General features: G+C 44.3%; 1 protein-coding gene across 3 annotated transcripts in view; it reads left to right on the top strand.

Annotated features, from left to right (window-relative positions):
- The window catches only part of rassf3 (Ras association domain family member 3), a 214,127-nt gene that overhangs the window by 97,566 nt on the left and 90,858 nt on the right, over positions 1-25,703 (top strand). The window contains exon 1 of one of the 3 annotated variants that reach the window (XM_048607774.1): positions 20,279-20,891. The exons of the other annotated variants lie outside the window; for them this stretch is intronic. Within the exon in view, the coding sequence (XP_048463731.1) occupies positions 20,769-20,891 (123 nt within the window). The 5' untranslated portion in view covers positions 20,279-20,768. Of the gene's footprint in view, positions 1-20,278; positions 20,892-25,703 lie in introns of those variants that run through there. 3 annotated transcript variants of the gene reach the window in all.

Raw genomic sequence — 25,703 nt, 5'->3', positions numbered from 1 at the left:
TTAAGACTGCGATGAGGAGGAATTTCTTCTCTTTGAAGATTGTGAGTCTTTGGAATTCCTTGCCACACAAAGCTGTGGGGACAGAGTCCTTACCTATATTTAAGGCTGAGATAGATAGATTCTTGATCATTCGGGGAATGAAGGAAAGGGCAGGAAAGTGAACACTGACAGCCAACACTTAGGATCAGCTTAACTGCCCTGGTCGGCCAGAAAGCACTGGGTGACTGGGGTTTGACTGCAAACTCATTGAGTCATGCAGCAGAGTAGAGGCCCAAGGGCCTATTGAGTGTGCACTGTCCTGTTTACACTATTCCCACATTCCAGCCCTTGGTCCCAAGCCTTGAATGTTATTATCTTTCAAGTATTTCATCCATGCCCTTCATAAAGGTTGTGGTGTTTCCTGCCTTCCCACATTGTGTATTCCAGATGCCCACCACCCTCTGGGTGATAGACGTTTTCCTCAAATCCCCTCTAAACCTCCTTCCCTTACCATAAAAATATGTCCCCTTGCTACTGACCCTTCAACAAAGAGGAACAGCTGCTTCCTGTCCACCCTCCCGTTACCCCTCGTAATCTTAACAAAACTGAACTGTTTACCAAAGTTACTCCTGCACACGATAACAACAACTTGCATTTATATAGCACCTTTAACAGAGCAAATACGATCCCAGGGTGTTCACAGGAGTGTTATTGTCTGGCATTATTTGGCACTGAGTCACAGAAGGAGATATTAGGAGAGCTGACCAAAGGAATTGTCATGGATTTAAGTATTGAGGAGTGTCTTAAAAGGAGAGGGAGAGACTACACTTGAGTTTGGCACCTAGACAGTTATGGCCTCTGTGTGTCTATTCCCCTATCCTATCTAAACAAGGACAGCATTGTTCCACAGACTGTTGCCTTGGGACTGTGCTGGGCAGAGGTTACCTACCAGGTTTGTGTTAATATTAATTATCTTTCTGAAGCAGTTGGTCAGCTGTAGCATACTGAGGAGACAAAACTGTTCCTCTATAAGAGCAAGGGTTTATTCAAACAGGAATTTAAATCTCTTGTTAAGTGTGAACTTTAGTCCCATTCTGGCCTCTGAATTGGAAAATGAGGGCTTCAAACTCCACTCCTTTGTTGAGCACATACAACTCGCTGATACATGTCACTCCAGTTAGAGGTAAGTGATATGATCGCTGGACTGTTGATCCAGAGACCCAGATAATGTTCTGGGGACCCAGGTTCGAACCCCACCACAGCAGATGGTGGAATTTAATTTCAATAAAATATCTGAAATTAAGAATCTAATGATGACCGTGAATCCATTGCCGATTGTCAGAAAAATCCATTTGGTCCACTAATGTCCTTTAGGGAAGGAAACTGCCATCCTTACCTGGTCTGGCCTACGTGTGACTCCAGACCCACAGCAATGTGGTTGACTCTGAACTGCCCTCTGGGCAATTAGGGATGGGCAATAAATGCTGCCTGGGCAGCGATGCCCTCAATCCGTGAATGAATAAAGAAAAAAGTCCGAGTACTGCTGTCTTTCCGATAAAATGTTAAACTGAGACCCCCCTCAACAGTTGGATGTAAATGATCCCAAGGCACATTTCCGAAGCAAGCAAGGCAGTTTTTTCTGGTGTCCTGGTCAATGGCCATAAGACATAGGGGCAGACATTCAGCCCATCTAATCTCCCCTGCTGTTCAATTAGTTCATAGTTGATTTGATAATCATCAACTCCACTTTCCTGCCTTTTTGCCATAACCCTCGACTCCCTTACTGATTAGAAACCTCTTTAACTCAGCCTTGAGTATACTTAATGACTCAGCCTCAACAGACCTCTATGGTAAAGAATTCCACAGACTCACTGTTCCCTGAGAGAAGAAATTCCTCCTCATCTGTGTCTTAAATGTGCGACCGCTTACTCTGAGATGATACCCTCTGATCCTAGACTCTCCCACAAGGGGAAACAAACTTTCCTCCAGAGATAGTGGGAACTGCCGATGCTGGAGAATCTGAGATAACAAGGTGTAGAGCTGGATGAACACAGCAGGCCAAGCAGCATCAGAGGAGCAGGAAAGCTGACGTTTCGGGTCTGGACCCTTCTTCATTTCTGAAGATCCAGACCCTAAACGTCAGCTTTCCTGCTCCTCTGATGCTGCCTGGCCTGCTGTGTTCGTCTAGCTCTACACCTTGTTATCTCAAACTTTCCTCCAATTCAGTCTACCCTGTCAAGTCCCCTAAGAATCTTACATGTTTCAATAAGGTCGCCTCTCATTCTTCCAAATGCTGATGAATACAGGCCCAACCTACTCCACCTTTCCTTATAAAATAGTCGTGTCATACCCAGGGTCAGCCTTTTGAACCTTCTCTGGGTTGCCTCCAGTGCTAGTATATCTTTGCATAAGTAAGGAGGCTAGAACTAGCATTCCATCTGTGGTCTGACTAGTGCCTTGTATAGTTTTAGCAAAAGCTCCCTAACTTTTTGCTCCATTCCCTTTGAAATAATGGCCAACAATTCCCCTGATGAAGCAGCGGCGTCCGAAAACTTCTGATTTCAAATAAACCTGTTGGACCATAACCTGGTGCCTTGTGACTTCTGGTTTTGCCCAACCCAGTCCCACACCGGCTCCTCCACATCAAATCTTTCTGTTTTACAGCTTTCTGCAGTCTTTCTCAATTTAAATAATATTCAGTTCCTCCATTCTTCCTGCCAAAGTACATAACGTTACAGTTTCCACACGTCATGTTCCATCTGTCAAGATTTTGCCAACTTGCTGAACCTGTTTATATCCATTCTTTGAGTCATCCTCACCAGGAGTTTTCACACCCAATATTGTGTCCTATAAATACTTAAACAGCATCACTCAAACAAATGATCTGATCATTTGTTGTATTACCAAGGGATATGGCATGTGTTCCCATTAGCTGTCACTTTTTCCTGTATTGCAACATTTTCCAAGTCATTTATTGGAACTTCATTTTGCATGCTCAATATAAATACAAACTCTCTTTCCCCCTTTTCTGTTCCTGATTTTCAGGTTTTGCCAATAGAATCCTAACATTTTGATGAACAATGTTTCTCTGAACTTTGTCAATAAGACAAAGAAGAAAAGGAGACTAACATTTTCTTTCAAATTTCCAAGGCGGTAATTTTCCAGTTTGTTCTAATTTCAATGACGGGGAAGGGGTCCTTTCCTGCCACCAGTGCGTTATATTCCGATGTTTCATCTGCACAGTAGGGGTTCTGTCTATTTGGTTGACACGTTGTGTGGCATCTTCAACATATGTCCAGTGGGCAAATGTCCCCACCAGGATTGTGAGCATCAACCTTCACCAATCAGATTTTACACATGGTGAACTCAAATGGCGTTGACATCACTTTCGTGCTCGCACATTTTCTGGTTTATTGCAATCTCTCTGCACTCAGCCATCATAGAATGTAGGGAAGCAGGCCATTCAGCCCATCAGGTCCACACCAACCCCTCCAATCCCACCCAGACCCTCACCCCTACCCTATCCCTAGTAACCCTACATTCCCCATGACTAATCCACCCAGAACATCCCTGAACATTATGGGCAATTTAGTGTGGCCAATCCACCTAACCTGCACATCTTTGGACTGTGGGAGGAAACCGGAGCATCCAGAGGAAACCGGGGTGGGGGGGTGTGGAATGTGCAAACGCCGTACAGACAGACACCCGAGAGTGGAATTGAACCCGGGTCCCTGGCGCTGTGAGGCAGCAGTGCTAATCGCTGTGCCACACTGCCACACAAGGTGCAGGCATGTTGAGTACCAAACACTGAGTGCTCTCTGAAAATGCAGCTTGTTGGCACAGATGTGGTAGGGGGATATCAGACTGCCGATCATAGACACTTTGCATGGGATCCAAACCCTGTGAAAGGATGTTTCAGTGAACTAAAACTTTGGAAAATTAGTGTGAGGGAATATGCTGCCGAGGAGTGGGGTGAAAATTCAAGTGAGATTTTCCAAAAGGAGTTATTTGACAAGGAAGACTGTGCCCAGTTATGGGGCGAATGCTCTTAGGAAAATTGCTCATCCAGACAGCTAGCACAGATACAATAGGCTGAATGGCCTCCTTGTGTACTGTAACAGTTCTGCATTTCGATTTCTGACCTTGTAGTGGCAGAAATGTTCCAATGAAGTTGTATAAAAACCCTTCCTGACAATGACAAAAACAACTTGCTTTTGTATAACAACTTTAATACGACAAAGTGTCCCAGGGCTCTGTACAGGTGCAGCTATCACAAAAAATGTGACACCGAACCACATAATCGGTACAGATAACAAAAAGGTGGATTCAAAAAGGTATATTTTAAGGAGTGCTTTAAAGGAAGAAGGGGAGTGAAGAGTACTCCAGAGCATGTGAAGGCCTGGCCCCCAGGGGCAGAGTGATTAAAACGGGGGAAGCTGGGATAACAGCATTGGAGGAATATTGGGATCCCTGACGGTTTTAGGACAGGAGGAGATGACAGGCAGAGGAAGTGGTGAGACTGTGCGGGGATTGCCACTGGAACAAGAAACAACATCACAGAGTTAAGAAATGTTCACCATGTAACGGTCCCATTTTGAGGTAACAAACAGATTTTAAAAAGCTGCAGAGGGTGTTGCCCCTTCAGACCGATTATGTCTGGCTTCACCATTTTGCAGTCACTCTCCTCAGTCTCACTCTTTCCACAACACACTACCTCTCTCGCCCCACCTTCAAAAACTTCCTAAAAATACATTCCTTCTACCATTCCGTTGATCCTCTTCAACCGTCAGTCTTGTCCATCCACCTGTCCTTATCCTCCACATTGTAACACATTCCAAGACATCCTTCCATGTTATAATGACAATGGCTGGATGAAGAGTATAACTGGGGGAAGATGGAAATATAGTGGTAATGTGACTGGTCTAGCAACCCAGAATCCAGGCTAATGCTCTGTGATAACAAGGTGTGAAGCTGGATGAACGCAGCAGGCCAAACAGCATCAGAGGAGCAGGAAAGCTGACGTTTCGGGCATAGACCTTTCTTCAGAAATGCTCTGCGACATTGGTTTAAATCCTGCTAAAGCTGCTGGTGGAATTTTAATTCAATCATCAAATCTGGAATTAAAAAGTTAGCTTCAATCATAGTGACAATGAAATTGAAAGTCAGAAATTGCTGGAGAAACTCAGCAGGTCTGGCAGCATCTGTGCAGAGAAAGCAGAGTTAACATTTCGGGTCCAGTGACCCTTCATCACTGACTCAAAACGTTAACTCTGCTTTCTCTGCACAGACCTGCTGAGATATTCCAGCAATTTCTGACTTTATTTCATATTCGTGTAATCTGTAAACATGTTGCAATAAGCATTAAACTTCATATTGTTTACACGGCAAGACTCTTCCAGTTAGACTAGAGAGTTGGCTATCCTAATCCACACTGGATCACTTCAGGCTTGAAGGATCCCACACCGAACACAGAGATTGGCTAAAACTCTGCTCGTGAAGGTCATGTTGACAAATCTTTTTCCTGGAGAAAGAGGATAAGGTGCCATTCTTCATCTATTTGTTGCACATCACTAACAAGGTGAAACGTTTCAACAAAACTCATGCCTGGCAACATGTTCTGTCTGAGAAGAACCTGTCTCTGTCTACGTAGCTCTTTTCCATTGGGAAGATTGCCAAGATATCTTGCAGTACAGCGGACAGGTAGCTGTGGCAAATTGGCTGCAATACAATAAACCTTGTCTTGTTTTATCCAGCTGGCTCTGCATTTCTTTACTGTTCTCAGGTGGCAGTGGTCATGTTGTCAGTTCAGACATTGGCAGGACCTCTGAGTCCCTCGCAAGCATCAAACACACCAAACAACATAGGCTGCAGACCCATGGTGTGAGGAATGTCTACAATACCTTGGCCAGAAGAATTATGCAGATGACAATGGCTAAACCTGCCTTTGTTCCCGTTCCTGCCCATTGAAACCAATTATTCTTTCGGAGACAGGAAGAGAAAAAGGGAGTTAGTCATCGCAAGTATAGGATGGAATCTAAAGTGTACATGAAACCTGATCACTACTAACCAAATCCAGATCCATTGAGGATCATGCTAGCTTTAAGTAACAGAGGAACCAAACTGACAACAACAAGATAGAATGTTAGCTAAATGATCACAGTATTTATCTGAGTGAGTGAGAACCAAAATACAGGAGGGGGTGGCACACTGGCCCAGTGGTTAGCACTGCTGCCTCATAGTGCCAGGGACCTGGGTTAAATTTTCACCCTCAGGCAACTGTCTGTGTGGACTTTGCACGTTCTCCCTGTGTTTACATGTGTTTCCTCCGGGTGCTCTGGTTTCCTTCCACAGTCCAAAGATGTCCAGATTAGGTGGATTAGTCATGCTAACTTGCCCATAGTGTCGAGGGATGTGCAGGCTAGGTGGAATTCCCCTGGCTAGCCATGGGAAATGTATCACTACAGGGGTAGGATGGGTGGGTGAGACTGGGTGGGATGCTCTTTGGAGGCTCAGTGTGGACTTGATGGGCCAAATGGCCTGTTTCCACACTGTAGGGATTCTATTCTATGAAGAACTCCAGTCTTATGCTAAAGTATAAAGGTGTATGCATAGAATTACAGAGTATAGAAGGGAACCATTTAGCCCATCATGTTGGTGCTGGCTCTTTGAAACAGCTAGTCAATCATTGAATTAAAAGAAACAGTGAGTTGTTATGGTGCAGAAGAGGCCATTTGGCCCATCATATGGTGCTTGATCTCTGAAAGAGAAAAACAGTCATAGATACACTGAAGTGTTACAATGCAGAAGTAGGCTATTCAGCCCATCATGCCTGCACCAGTTATATTGCCAAGTGCTAATCAATTCCAACTCCCCCAGTAGCCTTGCTTTTTCTCCTCCTTCACCAAGGGAGATGGTGCTGTGATGGTAATGCCACAGGTTTAGTAATCCAATGGCCCAATGCTGAGGTGATATGACTTCAAATCCCACTGTGGAAACTGGTGGTAGTTAAATCCAGTTAATAAAATCAGGTTTGCAAGCTGGTCTCGGTAAAAGTGACCATGAAGCTATTATTGATTGTTGTGAAAACCCATCTGGTTCACTAATGCCCCTTTGGGAAGGAAATCTGCCATCCTTGCCTAGTCTGGCCTACAGTGACGTCAGGCCCATAACAATGTTTCTGACTCTTAACTGCCCTCGAAACCGGTTCTAGCAAGCCATCAGTTCAAGGGTAGTTAAGAATGGGAAACAAATGCTGGCCTTGCAAGTGATGCCCAAGTGAGTGAAATTATATAAGTCAATTTTTGTTTGCAAGTTGGTATTGAATCTTTGTTGAGTTTGCTGATGTGGGGCAAAAGTGGGGACACTCTAACTGGTCTTGGTACTTCCAGCCTTGCCCTACACTGGCACTTTTGCCTTTGAGTCAGAAGACTTTGGTTTTGGCCACATTTCCAGCCTTGGACAGGGAGGCAGGAATTTCATTGCAGTAATGATCAACTGCCGCATTGTCAGGGGTGCTCCTTTAAACAAGATGTTAATATAAGCCTCATCTTCCATATTCTGGTGTTTGAAGTGAGTATTAATGATCTAATGTCAGAGGAAGAAAGGCTGTCTTTCACATGAGGAATTGTGCAACGTCATTAGAGGACATCAAGGATCACTTTGGCGCTTTGAAAGCTGAGATTTTCTGCTAATGTGTTGACCAACTTTGATCCCTTATTTAGCACCACTTAAAACAACTTGCCTGCCCTCTATTCATCAATATGTTTTTGTCTATACTGTGCTTAAATTGACACTTATCATTGCCTATGCACCTCAGAGCCTTACTCCAAACTTCACTGGTGGTGAAAGGTTTTGAGATGTTCCTTGGAATAAAAGGCAAGCTATTGATGCTAGTTTTTCATTCCCTTCATTAAAGAATTCATCAAAGAGACTTTTAAGCAATTCTTGGATAGGCACATGGACGATAGTAATATGTAGGGTATGCAGGGTAGATTTATCTTAGTAGGATAATAGGTCGGCACAACATCGTGGGCTGAAGGGCCTGTACTATACTGTACTGTTCTATGTTCTATGTTCATCTTGTGATCAGGCCAGAGTAAAAATCAAATAGAATCATATTCACTGCAGAAGAAAGCTTCCTCTTTTTCCATAGCCCAGCAAGTTTTCTCCCTTTTCAGAAGGTGCTCAATTTCTTTTCCAAAAGCTACACTTGAATCTGCTTTCCCCCACCCTTTCGGGCAACGCATTCCACATCACACCAACCTGTTGCTTCAAAGAAAAGTTGTCCCTGTGTTTCCTCTGGTTCTTTTGACAATTACATTAGACAGGGTTCTCAATCTTGATTGTGATCTGATGACTCCTGATGGAAAGTATGCATGTCTGTAGGTTGAAGACATGATTGGGCTTGCCTGTGATAGGGTTCCTATCAGCCACGCTTCAGCCAAGAAGAATAACCATTTGGGTGTGGGACAGAAACTGGCGTCAACACCCAGCCAACTGTGCCATGGGATGTGTCTCAGAATCGAGAGAGATGGGAGAAAGACTCAACATAAGCTGACTGAAAGCAGTGTGACATCTGCTAAGCATTTACTTGAGGCCTCCTCATCAGTTCTGCAAAGTCAACCATCAATACACTCAATGGAGCAGTACGATCCCTCAACTACATGGACAGTTCTCAAAATTCAACTTTTAAATTTAATGTTGATCTTGCTCTTTGGGCACCTTCTCTGCAGCTGTAACATTGTATTCCTCGCTCTGTTCAATCACCCTTATGCATTTTGTATGGAATGATCTGCCTCTGCTGCACGCAAAACAAAACTTTTATCTAGGTGCATGTGATGATAATTAATCAAATTAAATCAAATCAGTGTTAAGGTCCAGAGCAGAGTAATTATCATGACAGTGTGTAAACTGTAAGCTGAAAAGCAGAGGAAGTACCAGTGAAACTATCCTTGTCATAACACAGAACTTGTATGAATATGAGATAGTAGGAACTGCCGATGCTGGAACATGTGAGATAACAAGGTGTAGAGCTGGATGAACACAGCAGGCCAAGCAGCATCATAGGAGCAGGAAAGCTGACGTTTCGGGCCTAGACCCTTCATCATACCCTTGTATGAACACAACACCTTTCATGCCATGGGACATCTCAAAATGTTTCACCACCAGCCAGATTTGGTGTGAAATCATTGTGATATATAGTTGTCAATATAAGTGTCAATAACAGTCAATTTAGGCATAGCATAGACTGAAAACTATGGACGAAAAAGAGGCCGGACACTTTGTTTTAAGTGGTACCTGCTGTACGAAGGATGTTTTGAAACTGAAAAGGGTGCAGAAGAGATTTACAAGGCTGCTACCGTGACTGAAGGGCTTGATTTATACGGAAAGGCTGGATAGGCTGGGACTTTTTTCTCCAGAGCGTCGGAGGCAGAGGGGTGACCATATAGAGGTTTATAAAATCATGAGGGGCATAGATAAGGTAAATAGCCAAGGTCTTTTCCCTGGGGTAGGGTAGTCCAAAACTAGAGGGCATAGGTTTAAGGTGAAAGGGGAAAGATTTAATAAGGACCTGAGGGTCAACTTTTTTACACAGAGGATGGGGCATGTATGGAATGAGCTGCCAAATAAAGTGGTGGAGGCTGGTACAATTATCTTTAAAAGACATTTGGATAGGTACATGGATAGGGAAGGTTTAGAGCGATATGGGCCAAATGAGGGCAAATGGGACATGGTCAGTTTGGGAAACTTAATTGGCTTGAGTTAGACCGAAGCATCTGTTTCCGTGCTGTGTCACTCTATGACTGTGACTCTATGGTGCTAACTGAGGGATAAATATTGGTCAGCACAGAGGAATTTTGCACAGTTCTGTGGTGTCCATGTAGTGGAGAAGGCGTGGACGCACTGGAGAAAAGCAAAAATAATTTATTACAATGACTTCAGAAATGAGAGGTTGAACCTGCCAGTTAAACATCCTGGAACCCACGACATTTCTCGAGAAGAGAAGACAGAGGGAGGTTTTTAAGGTTTTGAAATATTGTAGTTTGATAGGGTAGAAGTAGGTAAGAGGTTTGCATTTGACGGAAGATCAGAACTAGGGACCATCAAGATAAATGCTCACTAATACGTCTCATACAGAATTCAGGAGAAATTTCTTTACCCAGTGAGTGGTGTGAACCTCCATATCATGATGACCAGTTGAGGTAAACAGCGTGGATGCAGTGCATGGAAACACATGAGGAAGCAAGAAATGGAAGGATATGCTGGTGGGATTAGATGAAGGATCTTTTTGGCTGAATGGCTTATTTTTGTGCTATAAAGATCGATGGAGAGATGGTAACAGTAATAACGTCACTGGATTAGTAACTCAGAGGATTACCAGTGACAGCAGGTAGAATTTAGATCCATTGAATAAACCCAGAATTGAAAGGTAGTTTGAGTAACCATGAAAATATCATTGATAGTCATAACTAACCCATCCGGTTCACTCAAGTCCTGTGAGGAAGGAAATCTGCTGTCCTTACCTGGCCTGACCTACATGTGACTCCAGGCCCACAGCAATGTGGTTGGTTATGAAGTGGCCTAGCATGCCAACAGTTCAGGAGTAAACAAAACAGAAGATATTGTTTTAAAAAGCTGAGCAGGTCTTGCAGCATCTGGAGACAGAATGCAGTTAACATTTCAAGTGCAGTGACCCATTTATGTTTGCTTCAGATCCCCATCATCTGCAGTTCTTAGTTTTATTTCAGTTCAAGAACAATTAGGGGATGGGCAACAAATCCTGGCCTTGCCAATAATGCCCATGATAAAGGCCAATATGTACAATATAGCATAGCTTTTAGCCACCATAAAAGATAAACTCTTTGCCCAAGTAAAGCTATCTTTGTTCCCAGGTAAAGTGCTCGTCAAATGATAAAGGAGCATTGCAGCTACTGCTTTTTGCAATTGCGTGGTCTTTTACGGTGCTTTTCGGTAGAATCTTAAATTTGCTTGTGACTTGTTGAATGAACTCTCAGGGGAGGCGATGACCTAGTGGTATTATCGCTGGACTGTTAACCGAGAGACCCAGATAATGTTCTGGGGACCCCAGTTTGAAACCCGCCATGAGAGATGGTGGAATTTGAATTCAATAGATATCTGGAATTAAAGAGCCTAATGTTGACCACGAATCCATCGCCGATTGTCAGGAAAAACCCATCTGGTTCACGAATGTCCTTTAGGGAAGGAACCTGCCATCCTTACCTGGTCTGGCCTACATGTGACTCCAGACCCACAGCAATGTGATTGATTCTTAACTGCCTTCTGGGCAATTAGGGATGGACAATAAATGCTGCCTGGCCAGCGATGCCCTCATCCCGTGAATGAATAAGGAAGAAAAAAAATACCAGAGACCTTTTCTCACCATTTGAAAGCTAAAAAAAGAACTTGCATTTTTATAGCACCTTTCACACACTCATGACGTCCTACGCTGCAGTCATTGAAATACTATTGAAACATAATTACATAAGAACTAGGAGCAGGACTAGGCAATTCAGCCCCTGGAGCCTGCTCTGCCATTTGATTTGCTCATGGTTAATCTCAGCTCGACCTCAATTCCATTTTCCTGCCCACTCTCTGTAACCCTTTGACCTGTTAATAATTAAAAATCTGTCCATCTCCTCCTTAAATTTATTCAGTGTCCTGGCATCCACCACAGAATTCCTCAGATTCACAACTCTTCGAGAGAAATAATTCCTCCGCATCTCTGCTACCCATTATCCTAAAACTATGACCTCTCATTCTAGATTTGCTCACATGAGGAAACATCTATTCAATCCCCTTTAGCATCTTTTTGTGCTCAATTAGATCTCCTCTCGTTTTTCTAAACTTCAGGGAGTATAGGCCTAGACTGCTCAATCTCTCTTCATAAGACAAACTGCTCATCTCTGGAATCAATCTAGTGAACCTCCTCTGAACTTCCTCCAATACAACTATATCCCTCATTAAGCAAGGGGACGGAAAATGTATGCAATGCTCCAGGTGCGTCCTCTCTAATGCCTTGTTTGCTACAACACTTGCCTACTTTTATATTCTATTCCTTTATCAATAAATGCCAAAATTCCATCTGCCTTCCTTATTACCTCCTGTAGCTGCAGACTAGCTTTCTGTGCTTCATGCACAATGGTACCCAGATCCCTCTGCACTGAAGTACTCTGAGATTTTTAATTACCATTAGGAGAAAACTGGCAACCAACAGGGAGAAACTGTTTGCAGTAACCACAGCATACTGATTTACAATGACAAGAGGAAACATTTCTGTACAGTGAGTTGTTGTCCTCCAAAATGCACTGCCCGAAAGGTTGACGGAAAAAAGATTAAATTGGAACTTCCAAAGGAAAGTTGGATTAATACTTGAAGAGAAAGAAAATTAATCTGCCAAGACAAAGGAACAGGGGAATGGGACTAATTGGGTAGCTTAACCAAAGAGACAGAATAGGTATGATGGACTGAATGGTTTCTTTCTGTGTTGTATCCTTCCATTATCTGCTACAATATTCTTTGGCAACCTCCAGTCTGACTTTTTGGCAGATTCAGAGATATTTTCTGTGGTAGACAGGTTAAATTATTTGTTGGCCAGTCGTCTTCTGTCTATTCAGTATCTACTCAGTGTCTTCTGTCTATTCGTTCATGCCTCAACTTGTGGTGTCACGTATGGGGAATCTTATTCCTGCAATGTGTGGGCTCTTTGTTATTATAATTATGGCAAATTAGTCCACATTTACTTTCTTGTCATCTCTTGATTCTCCAAGATCTGATTTCACAACTTTTCAAAATCTGGCCGCGTCAGTTTTCGTAATTTTGAGTCTTGCTAAAAAAAAAATGACATATTGTTGAAGCTTTCTGTCTTCCACCAATCAGGACAGATGCAAGAATGCCAAATTTCAAAAACAAGACAGCAATTTACACAGCATGAATAAAGGTTGCTGATTGGTTGGTAAGCCAACCCTGATTGGCCATAGAGAAGCAGCAGGTATTTAATTGACCTTGACCCTTTTGCTTCATTCAAAAACTATGTTCCTATTCTTTGTTTCTATGTTTCTAAAGTTAACAAGGCCCGGGCATAATTCTTTGTCACCAGAGTGTTTAATATGTGCAGCTTCTGATGGGCATAAGGAAGTCACATTGCATGCCTGACCAATACCTTAAATTAGTTTTTAATTTAATTCCTAGCACGCTTCTCGTTGTTCAGCAAGTGTTGTCCAGTTGCTGAAACACATCCAACAATAGCCATTATGTTCGGGGTTTTGCAAAACAAGGATAGATTGACTACAGTCAGTACTCTGCCTGTTATGACCAGCTCAAGGGGCATGCTGCTTGATACAATCCACCAGTAAAAAAGTCATCATTACTGAGACTAGTTTTCAATTCACTAGTATTCCTAATATATGACACCCTGACCTACAGTCCTACCGTAATAACTGCCCATCAAACTCAAATGTTTGTTTGTTTCCTTGCTGTACAGAACCAAACTGTATTTGTGACTATGTATATACAAAGATATTTTTTATGAATAAAGTATACTTTTGAAATAAAAAAGCTGCCCTCTGGGAATGGGCAATAAATGTTGGTTAGGCAGTGATGCTCATATTGCATGAAAGAATAGAACAAAAATTCCAGAATTATTAAGTTAAGTTTTGCCAACTACCATGGTGGATTTGAACCTTTACCCTTAAAGCATTAGCCTGGCCTTGTGGGTTACTAGACCAATGGAATTAAAACTACTCCACCATTTCTGCCAATTCATGGCCCAATGACCAGGCACAGATACATGGCTAGACTTGCACTGTACATCACTGTACTTGCTGTTTCATTTTCCTGGATCTGTGTTTGTCAGAAGATGAGAAATATTGCCCACAGCTACTAGAGCTTGACCCAGCCGCCTCCAATCAGAGGGTGTTTAATAGCACCATCCAAAGCCATGATGTCCACCAGCTCGCAGGACAAGGTGTGTAGGGAGGCCATTACCTCCAGCTTCCCTTCTAAGACAGATGTCATTCTAACTTAGACATGTGGCTACAGGGGACAGACTGGGGTGGCGAGGAGTAGATCTGATCAGATAACTCCTTCAAAAAAGCAAAGGCAAGTTGGGTCAAACGGCTTCCTTCTGATTCTTCCATGTTTTTGATCTGCACAGGTCCAACAGCCTAGAGCTTTCTAGCTGACAATACTGTGTTAGCGTACTTCACCATCTGGACCTGCAGCAACTCAAAAACTGAACCTTCCACCACCACCTTCTCAAGGAGAATCGTGGAGGGCAGTGGGAAAGTTCAATGATCCCACAAAATGAATAAAAGGATCAGGAAGGAAATTCCTGGAAGCATTATGAAGTTCAGTCAATATTTCTGCAGTGAGCCTAGCGTCGCAGCTGTTTCTGGGCACGAATAAACTTCAAACACCACTGGCATTGTCAGTGCTACAGCTCCTTTCCAAAGGTCTTGCTGCACTGAGATGGCTCCAAGGCTATTGAGACAAGTCCAGCACAAAAAAAACGACTGATCTAAGTCCTGCATTTCAGATGTATCCCCCTCCCCCGCCATATTGTGTTCAGGTGATGGGCTGAGATGGTGGATTGGTTTAGCTGGTGATCAAACATTGAATTATTTGCAAGGCTTGGGAAGGTAAAGTAATGAGTTGAACCTAATGATTTGTCAGTCAAATAACCTCAACATAACTTCGAACAGCAGAGAGTGTGAGTTGAGCAAACAACTGGGACTCAAGAGGGGTCAAACGTGTTTTGCAAATATGGGAACAATTATCATTCATAACGGCAGCCTCCAGCTAGATACATTTTATCTCAATCTCAGGCCAAAGACATTCTCATAAATGATTTATTTTCATAGTTCAGCCAAATGTTCTTTTTTAAATTAACCTATCCACTCACATAGTTTGTTTCTCGAGAATGACACACTAAGTTACAAAGGAGGCCAACTCTGTTGAGTTATATTTATCTGCCAACCTATCCTCCTCTCTTTCTTTCAATCTTTCTCTCCTGAGGGAGGCCTGTGCCTCCAAACTGGCTTGCCCATATCAGAGTTTATCCCTGTTCCAATGACCCTGCTCAGACCTGTTGAGAATTGATCAGAGTATAGCAAGAATGACCTAGCTGTCAGGCAGACATTCCAATCTTGAGCGAAAAGCTCGTGAGGTTGCAGACTTGGCCCCTGGACAAAGGTGTGGCTGAAATTGTTTGAGGTTTAAGGCAGAGCTTCCCATATGTTTTTCCCAATGTGATCCCATTTTAATGTCCCAGACCTTGAGCGGGATGATCCCAGGTGAGATTTGTGGGAGGGTTAGTTGTTGAGAGGAGGTGGGGTATTGGTTGGATACCACAGATATGGGTGGGGGTTGCAACATTCAGAGAAGATTCACCAGATTAATTCCAGAGATGAGGGGTTTGTCATATGAAGAGTGATTGAGCAGTTTAGGCCTATACTTGCAAGAGTTTAGAAGGATGAGAGGATATCTAATTGAGGTAGTTAAGATGCCCAGGAGGATTGACATTGTAGATGTAGAGAGGATGTTTCCTCATATCGAATCTAGAAAGAGAAGTCATAGTCTTAGGATAAGGGAAGGTGGATTTAAGACAGAGATGAGAAGGAATTACTTCTTTCAAAGGCTCGTGAATCTGTGGAATTCAGTACAGCAGAGTGCAGTAGATGCCTGGACACAATAATACTGAGGAGGTAATAGATTATTAATGAGGAAAAGGTTAAAGGGTTGTGAGGTGAGTCTGTCAATACATGTGCGTAGGAGTTAAGAAGAAGATAGAGCTGAACCTGAACCCAAAACGTTAACCCTGATCTTTTCTTCGCAGAAGCTGCCAGACCTGCTGAGCTTTTCCCGCAACTTTGTTTTTGTTCCTGATTTACAGCATCCGCAGTTTCTTTCGGTTTCCTCATGTCAGTGCTGCCATCCCGGGAATCAGTCGACTAAACCTTTGCTGGACTCCCTCAATAGCAAGAATGTCCTTCCTCAGATTAGGAGACCAAAACTGCACACAATACTCAAGGTGTGGCCTCACCAAGGTCCTGTATAACTGCAGCAAGACATCCTTACTCCGATACTCAAATCCTCTCGCTATGAAGGCCAGCATGCCATTAGCTTTCCTCACTGTCTGCTGCACCTGTATGCCAACCTTCAGTGACTGTTCCACCATGACACCCAGGTCTCATTGCACCTCACCTTTTCCTAAACTGCCACAAATCAGATAATAATCTGCCTTCCTGTTTTTGCAACCAAAGTGGATAACCTCACATTTATCCGGATGTAGTACAGTACAGCAAAGGAACAGGCCCTTCGGTCCACTATGTCTGTACCAAACATGCGACCTACCTATTCAAGTGTCAGTCTAAATGCCAATTAAATTTTGCTATCGTGTCTGCTTCTACCGCCTCCCCTGGAAGAGTGTTTCAGGCACCTACCACCCTCTGTGTAAAAAACTTTCCCTCGCACATCTCCTAAAACTTTCCCCCTCACCTTAAACCTACGGCCCCTAGTATTTGACATTTCTGCCCTGGGATAAAGACTTCAACTATCCACCCTAATCATACTTCTCGTAATTTTATGTACTGTTATCAGGTCACCCCTCAACCTCCAATGCTGTAGTGATGTCAAACCAAGTTTGTCCAGTCTCTCCTTTTAGCTAAATACACTTTAATCCAGGCAATATGCTGGTAAAGCCTCTTTTGCACTTTCTCCAAAACCTCGACATGGTTTCTGTAGTATGGGAACCAGAAATGTATACAATACTCCACATGTGGCCTAACTAAAACAGTAAAGAAAAAAGACTTGCATTTGTATAGCATTTGCCATAGCCTCGAGATGTCCACAATCGCTTTACAAAAAATGAATTATAATTACAAAAGAAAAGTTGTATTTTTATAAGTTTCATGACCCTGGTCATCACAATGAGGTAGAAACTGTTCTAACCCAGCAGCTCCAATTTGTACACAGCACGATTCCATAAACAGTATTGTGGAAAATGACCCAGATACTGTACTCAGTTTCTGTGATGTTTAGAACTGGGCTTCATTTCCCCTTCAGCATGGTGCCATGGGATTTTCCACATTTACCCTGAGAGATGAGGACTGTGGTTTAATGCCTCATCCGATGACAGCATCTCTGATGGCTCCACAGTTCCCCAATGCTGCTGAGGGAGTTTCAGTCTTAGATAACAAGGCGTAGAGCTGGATGAACACAGCAGGCCAAGCAGCATCAGAGGAGCAGGAAAGCTGACGTTTCGGGCCTAGATCCTTCTTCAGAAAACGTTTCAGTCTTGGTGGTTTTGCCTGAGTCCTGAAGTGTGACTGAGTCACATCTGACAATATAGGAAATGAACATAACAACAGCGTGCACCGCAAGAATACATTGCACAACAACAACAACTTATATTTGTGTAGCATTTTGGCCATAGAAAAATGTCCCCAGCATTTACAGGAGCGTTACCAAACACAAGGATACATTAGGACAGGTGACCAAGCACTTGCCCAAAGGGATCATTATAAGAGATGGTCATAGAAATATTGAAAATAGGAGTAGACCATTCAGCCCTTCGAGCATGCTCTGCCATTCAGTATGATCATGGCTGATTATCCAACTCAGTCCTCATTCTCCCCCATACCCTCTGATCCTTAGGAATTGTATCTACCTCCTTCTTGAAAACATTCAGTGTTTTGGCCTCAACTGCTTTCCATGGCAGAGAATTCCATGGGTTCACCACCCTCCGGGTGAAAACAATTCTCTTCATCTAAGCCCTAAAGAAGGAGAGACTGAGAGGAAGGTGAAGGGTTTTGTTTTAAACTCACTCATGGGATGCAAATTTGAAGAATGACACCTTATTTTCTGCCTGAACACCCTACAGCCTGGGGGACTCAACACTGAGTTCCCCAATTTCAAATAACCTTCCCACCCATCCCCCGGCTCCCTTTCCAGCCCCACCTCCTCCCTTCCGTTCCACCTACTGACCCTCCCTTCCAGCCACCAACTGGATTCATCCCTCCCATCGACCAACCCCAAGCCATACCTACTACCAACATTCTGCCTCCACCCCTTCCCCCCCACCCCCTCTTTATCTGCAGCTCCCCCTACCCCCACATCCAGTCCTGAAGAAGGGTTGTACCCAAAACGTTGACTGTTCCTTTCCTCCAGATGCTGCCTGGCTTGCTGTATTCTTCCAGCCTCCTGTTTGTCTACCTTGGATTCCAGCATCTGCAGTTTTTTTGTCTCTTGCAGTGGGTGGTGTTCCCATGTATCTGCTGTCCTTGTCCTTCTAGTTGGAAGTGGTCATGGGTTTGGAAGGTGCTGTCTAAGGATTTTTGGTGAACTTTTGCAGTGCAACTTGTAGGTAGTACACACTGCTGCTACTGAGCGGTGGTGGTGGAGGGGAGTGAATATTTGTAGATGTTGTGCCAATCAAGCGGGCTGCTTTTTCCTGGGTGGTTTCAAGTTTCTTGGGTGTTGTTGGAGCTGCATCCATCCAGGCAAGTGGGAGTATTCCATCTCACTCCTGACTTGTGCCTTGTAGATAGTGGGGAGTCAGGAGGCGAGTTACTTGCTGCAGTATTCCTAGCCTCTGTCCTGCTTTTATAGCCAAAGTAGATATATGACTAGTCTAGTTCAGTTTCCAGTCAATCATAACCTCACAATACTGATAGTGTAGGATTAAGTGGAGGTAACGCCTTTGAAAGTCAAGGTGCGATGGTTAGATATTATCTTGCTGTAAACGGCTATGGTGATGTTGTGTGAATGCTACTTCTGGTTAGGGGAAAAAGAATTCAGAGCATAGGGAAACACTCCTGCCAAAGATGGAGAAGTTAACATTGAGCACATGCAAAAGGCTGGTCCCAGAGAGTTTGCAAATCCAGTCATGGCTTAACTGAGAACCCATGTAGATTAGTGAGTGTACAGTGGTGCTGATCTGTAAGGAAAGGTTCGAGATGGGTAGGATTGTAGTTTGAAAGATTGGATGGGGTCAAGAGTCTGATGATAGTAATTGTGAAGGTTACAGAGAGGCATTAGGAGGTCAGGTCTGGTCTGACACAGCCCAGGAATGGTGTGTGGCAGGCCTGATGCTGAGGGAGGGGCTGTCAGGGAGGAATGAGGGTGAGGGTAGGTGTTCTGGAAAGGGACAGGGTGGAGGTGCCTGGGGAGGGAATGAGTTATTCCGGAGATGGCAACTGGACGTGTGTGGGGAGGAGGGTTCTGGTGAGGGCTGGGGGCTTTGGGGATGATAATGGCAGGGATCCAGGGAATGGATTGGGGGTCTGGGTGTGTGCAAGAGTGGGGAACAAGGTTGGGGGGGAAGGGATCTGTGGAGGCTCGGGATGAGGCGTAGCTGAGCTTCCAGGAGAAGCTGTTATCTAGGGTGGGGAGGAGAGACTTGCGGTGGCAGGAGGGAGTGTGGGGTGAGATCCGGGGAGTGGGGCAGGGGGCAAGTTTCAGTTTCTGGGGATGGAACTGGCAGGGGAGGGCTATTTGGAAAAGACCTGAAGCAGGAATGATCCAGATGGGTGATGGAATGGGGGAATCACTGGAGATGGAATATCACTGAGATGAAGGGGGTGGGGGGGGGGGGGTGTTGGTGAAGGTGGGTTGTTTTGGGGGTTGGGCGTTCTGAAGCATGGGGGAAGGGGTCTGGAGCCCTGTGGTACGTTATATTCTCAACAGACCACGCCCTAGCGAACTCTCCCATCCCCAGCATTCCCCCACCACCCTCCACGTCCATGGAAACAAGCCAATCACACTGTGTGTGTGTGTTGTCAATCTGAGTGAGGGCCAGGGGACTTTGCAGAGAGAACATCAGGAGATTTGTAAAGCCGCCGCCAGTGACACTACACTACACCAGATCTGGAAGGATGACACGAGTTCTGAGTTCAAACCGAACTATAGGGGGCTTGTTTGCTGGTCTGTAGCACCAGTCTGGACTGATTCGCAAACTTTGCAACCGGTTAGCTGGGAAAATAAAGCCAGGGGAAATAACGACCCTGACATGATCCCAAAACAAAATTAAATTGCACCTAGTGGAGAGATTGAAACATTGTGACTAGTTATTTCTTTCTCTGCCGAGGTTAAATATCATTCGTGCCACTGTGATTCAGTCAGTTGAACAAAATCCCCACCCACTTTCTCTTTTTGCCTTACAATGGACACAAACATTACAGGTCCTTTTCACACCCTATTGTCAACTGATTTACTCCGGGTTTGAGTGACTTTTAGCCGGTGCTAGATTTACAGGAAATCTAACTGCAGTCTAATCGCTGAAATTTGACGGAGGGGTTGGTCAGTAATGACTTCATCCCTTACAGTTGTGGGTGTGAGCTGTCGGTTTACAACATCTGATTTGCCATCAAATTATTTATTGTAAAGCACCAGTCAGCCCCAGCGTTCAAGAGAAGAGTTAACTCGCTGCTACTTGGGCAGTTTCTCTCTCCGTCTCTCAAAGTGGGACTTTTTTTTTTCCGCTTGGAGAATTCAGAGCCGAAAAGTCTGGGGAGAAATAAAGGAGTGAGAGAGGAGGGACTTAATGTACACTGTCAATCGGCCAGGAGCCAATTCCGCTCGAATTGAGGAGAGCTGAGAGCAAGGCACGGATCTGAGTCCCAGCTATTTCTTAACGCAGAGAGGGGAAACTGCATGAGGAACTGTGTCAGTTAGCTTTGGATGTAGCGCTGAACATTGTACATTTCTGTTCCGGCTTTGTATGTGTATGTGAGAGAGAGAGAGGGAGAGCTGGTGGAAGGAGTCTGTTGCAGATGACGTGGACTAGCACTATGAGCAGCGGGTACAGCAGTTTGGAAGAGGACTCTGAAGAGTATTTCTTCACTGCAAGAACTTCCTTCTTCAAGAAGCCTCAAGTTAAACCCAAACCTGATGAAGTAAGTGCGGTGTTTCTTCGGTAACTATATGCTGGAAGGCAATGTTGGCAGAAAGGGTGGAGGTTTGCAGATGAGGTGTACCAATTGGTAAAGGCGGGTGAGCTATCCATTTTCCATAAAACCATTGGAAAAGCTAAGGCACAGTGACAGTGCACAATAACTGTGTTAGGTGTGTATAACTTCTGAACTGTGCTCCTCCCAGATGACTAGATTTTGTGCATTGCCTGGCACCTGGCCATGCGCTGGTGTATGCTTAAAAAGATTTTATTATCTGACGTAATTGCTGATTGTGTTTGTGGCATTCTGTCCTACCAAGTGCAGTAAAGTGTTGCACTGATGGGGATGTCCAGTACAGATCTACTGCAACAATGAATGTGACACTGCTACCGTAAAACCACAGAATCATGGATGTCAGGATATGGAAGTGTGCTGTAAGAGGTGACTATTTGATTCACTAGTTTGAGGTTAGACAGAGCATGCTGTGTACTCATATCCAGCAGTAGAGTGTTAGGTTAGTACTGGTTTAATTCTTGTGCAAGACTAACGTCAGATGTGGCCATCAAGGTGTTTTGTTAAGATTTAAGACACAAATAAAATTGAAAAGCCGAAAGAGCTGGAGCAGATGCTGGAAATCAGAAACAGAAGTTGCTGGAAAAACTCAGCAGATCTGGCAGCATCTGTGGAGAGACAGCAGAGTTAATGTTTCAGGCTGGGAGAGAGGCCTCTGTTCTCTTGCTGTGGCACTGTCTGAATGGCCACTGTCTGTGATGTTACAACTCTTTTGCTCTTCCCTTGCAGAGAAATCATAGAACCGTATGGTGTGGAAGTAGGCCATTTGGCCCATCAAGTCCACACCAACCCTGCGAAGTGCATCCCTCAAAGACCTGCCCCACTACCCTAGATTTTCCATGGCTAATCCACCCAGCCTGCATATCCCTGGACACCATGGGCAGTTTAGCACAGCCAATCCACCTAATCTGCGCATCTTTGGACTGTGGCAGGAAATCCACGCAGACACAGGTGAGAATGTGCAAACTCCACACAGTCACCCAAGGCCGGAATCAAACCTGGGCCCCTGGCACTGTGAGTCAACAGTGCTAGCCACAGTGCCACTCCAGGAGTTTGGCTCATGCTAGAATGTAGTTCTGTAGGCATCCCTAGTCCATTCAACCCATTGCTGAGTCTCCCACATGCGGTCGCAGGCTTTCAGTCCTCCAAACCTGCTCTGCCATTCATTTAGATAACAGTCTCAAAGTACGGTTCATTTTGAAAGGAACAAGGCACTTCCACATAATAAAAACTGAAAGAACTGCGGATACTGTAAATCAGGAACAAAAACAGCAGTTGCTGGAAAAGCTGAGGAGGTCTGGCAGCATCTGTGAAGAGAAAAATCAAAGATAATGTTTCGGGTCTGGTGACCCATCCTCAAATGGCAGCACCATCTTTACCTCCATTTTCAGCTGGACACAGCTAACCCTGGGGTGGAAGCAAGACTGAGCCAGATCTCTGAAGAAGGGTCCTGACCCGAAACGTCAACTTTCCTGCTCCTCTGATGCTGCCTGGCCTGCTGTGTTCATCCAGCTCTACACTGTGTTATCTCTGACTCCAGCATTGTCAGTTCTTACTATCTCTGAAAAATGTGGCCTGGTCCTTTCGAGAGTTTGGTTACCCAGAGGCTTCCATTGCCTGTTTGTAATGCACACCCTCAGCAAAATTAGGAGCTAAGTGAAAGAGGGTCCTAGTCTTGTATCATCTCCCAAAATAAAATGAAAATTGAAAATGCTGATGAACTGAATTCTATTTCAGTTTACCAGCATCCACAATATTTACCTTTGTAATAAAACAATTCTCATTGGTCTCAATTTAAGAAACTAGATGTCACATTTCTGCACGAGTGTTGACCTTGTATTTTGCCATGTTGTGTATGTCACACATTTTAATGAACTTTATCATACACACTAGAAGCAAATATATATTGATTCATTCGTTGCATCGCTGCTTTGGTCAAGGCTGATGGTAAAGAGCGTTAAGGATATTGAACTTTTAGATTAGTGATGTGACATGATTCCAGATAAACTGCAGGTTACATTGTCCCTCATGTGACTTGAGGTTTTGCTGCTTGTCTACAGTTGGCAATCCTTTGGGGAAAGTATTATTCAGGTATTCTTGCAGCAAACTGTATACAGGTTAAAGAGTGCTGCTCCTTCAGTGACATAAGACAAAGGACATCCTGCATCAGAAAACAAAGGCAGAATGGATATTGCACCATGTGTTATCTCAGAGAGATCCAGTAATGACCTTCACATTGGGCCAAGTATCAGGGGTGGGACTGGAGGGGAGGGTACGGTTTGTGCATAGTTCAGAAAGAGAATAATCAATTAGTTTTCATTTGGTTGAGGTAGGAATGTTGCTTAAGGAAATCAGAACTTTTCTAATTACTTTACTCAGAGATAGTAAGAACTGCCGATGCTGGAGTCAGAGACAACACAGTGTGGAGCTGGAGGAACACGGCGGGCCAGGCAGGATATCTGAAGAAAGGTCCTGACCCAACACGTCAAGTTTCCTGCTCCTCTGATGCTGCCCGGCCTGCTGTGTTTCTCCAGCTCCACACTGTGTTATCTTTTTCTAAATACTTTATATCCAAGTAATATATCCTTAAGAACATGAAGCTGGGCCCTGTTGTTGACAACTCATTGAGGACAATGCCTGAAATCACAGCACAGCTATCGACCTGAATCAAACTGTTGGTATTGAGGTAATCAAATCAGAAGTGGGACTCATTATTTTTCTTGTCACGATTGCTGATCCAATTTAACTCTCTGTTACACACCATCTTGATTTTGTACATCTCGTTCTTAGTTTTTCAAGTCTTTCATTGTCAGTGGAAACTCCTCCAGTTTCCACATCCATTCCAGGTACCTGCCTAGCTTCACGTCCTGGTCACCGAGCTGCCTGTTTTTCATCAGCTCCACCATCGGTGGCTGTGCCTTCAGTCACATACACCCCAAAGCTCTGGGATTCCCTTCTGTGATCTCTCCACATTTGTACCTCCATTGAGACATTTCTTACCTCTGCCACTGATGTCGCTGTTTCACTTTTTGTTTGATGATGTTGCTTTAAGATGTTTTGCTATGTCAAAGGTGCTATACAAATACAATCTGAAGAAGAACAATGCTGGAAATGCTCAGCAGGTTAGGACAGAAGCAGAGTTAACATTTCATAGCCCTTTAATGTGTAGGAGCAGAAGTAGGCCATTCAGCCCATCGCATCTACACCACCAACCAATCATGGCTAATTTGGTAATCCTCAACTCTACTTTCCTGGTTTTTACCTGTAACCCTTGGTTTCCTTACTGATTAATAAGCTGTCTATCTCAGCCTTGGATACACTAGACCCAGCCTTGACTGCCCTCTGTGGTAAAGAATTCCACAGATTCACTACCCTCTGGCAGGAGAAATGTCGTCATCTCTGTCTTGAGTGAGTGAACCATTAGGGATTATTCCCTCTGGTCCTAGGCTCTCCCACAAGGGGAACAACCCCTCCACACTTTGTTAACCCCCCCTACGTATGTTTCAAAAGGGTCATCTTTCATTCTTCTAAATTTCAGTGAGCATAGGCCCAGCCTACTAGACCTCTCCTCATAAGAAAATCCCTCCATTCCCAGTGTCAATCTAGTAAACCTTCTCTGGACTACCTCCAAGGCCAGAATATCTTTCCTTAAATATGGGGATCAGAAGTATTCATTGTTTTCCATGTGTCATCTTGACTAGTGCCTTTTTAAAAATTCATTTGTGGGATGTGGGCATCCCTGGCTGGGCCAGCATTTATTGCCCTTGTGAAGGTGGTGCTGAGCTGCCTTCCTGAACTGCTGCAGACCACCTGCTGTGTGTTGACCCATATTGCCATTAGGGAGGGAATTCCAGGATTTTGACCCAGCGACAGTGAAGGAACGGCGATATATTTCCAACTCAGGTGAGTGGCTTGGAAGGGAACTTGAAGATGGTGGTGATAACACAGTGTGGAGCTGGAGGAGCACGGCAGGCCAGGCAGCATCAGAGGAGTAGGAGTACGGGTTAGAAACTTTCTGAAGAAGAGTCCTGATCCGAAACGTCAACTTTCCTGCTCCTCTGATGCTGCCTGGCCTGCTGTGTCCTCCAGCTCCACACTGTGTTATCTCTGACTCCAGCATCGGCAGTTCTTACTATCTCTCTTGAAGATGGTGGTGTTCCCATGCATCTGCTGCATTACAATCATATCAAGGCCTCCCTGTTTTTATACTCCATTCCTTGTGAAATAAAGGCCAACATTCTATTTGCCTTCCCTATTACGCGCTGAACTTGAAACCTGGGTTTTTGTGATTCATGCATGAGGAAACACAAGCCCCTTCGTTATGCAGTCTACCCCATTCATCAGAAACGAACATTAGATAGTTATGAAGGTAACAGGAGGGCGTGTTGTGCCTGGCTGTGTCACTGATACAGTAAACCATAGACCTGGGCTAAAGGGAGCGTTGTAGGGTTTATAGGTGGGGGAGGGGTGAAAGATGCTGGTGGTGTAATGGGTTCAAATTTCAGCACAGCAGCTGATGGAATTTCAATTCAGTTAATGAATCTGGAATTCAGAGCTGAATTTTAACAAAGGTGACCATGAAACTATCGTCAAGTATAACACAGTGTGGAGCTGGAGGAAAACAGCAGGCCAGGCAGCATCAGAGGAGCAGGAACGTTGACAAAGGGTCCCCACCTGAAACGTCAACCTTCCTGCCCCTCTGATGCTGCCTGGCCTGCTGTGTTCCTCCAGCTCCACACTGTG

Source organism: Rhincodon typus, chromosome 18 (genome assembly GCF_021869965.1).
Source record: "Rhincodon typus isolate 14 chromosome 18, sRhiTyp1.1, whole genome shotgun sequence".
NCBI classification, from domain to species: Eukaryota; Metazoa; Chordata; class Chondrichthyes; order Orectolobiformes; family Rhincodontidae; genus Rhincodon; species Rhincodon typus.
Note: the sequence above shows the minus strand (reverse complement) of the source record. Positions and strands in the feature narration are given on the sequence as shown.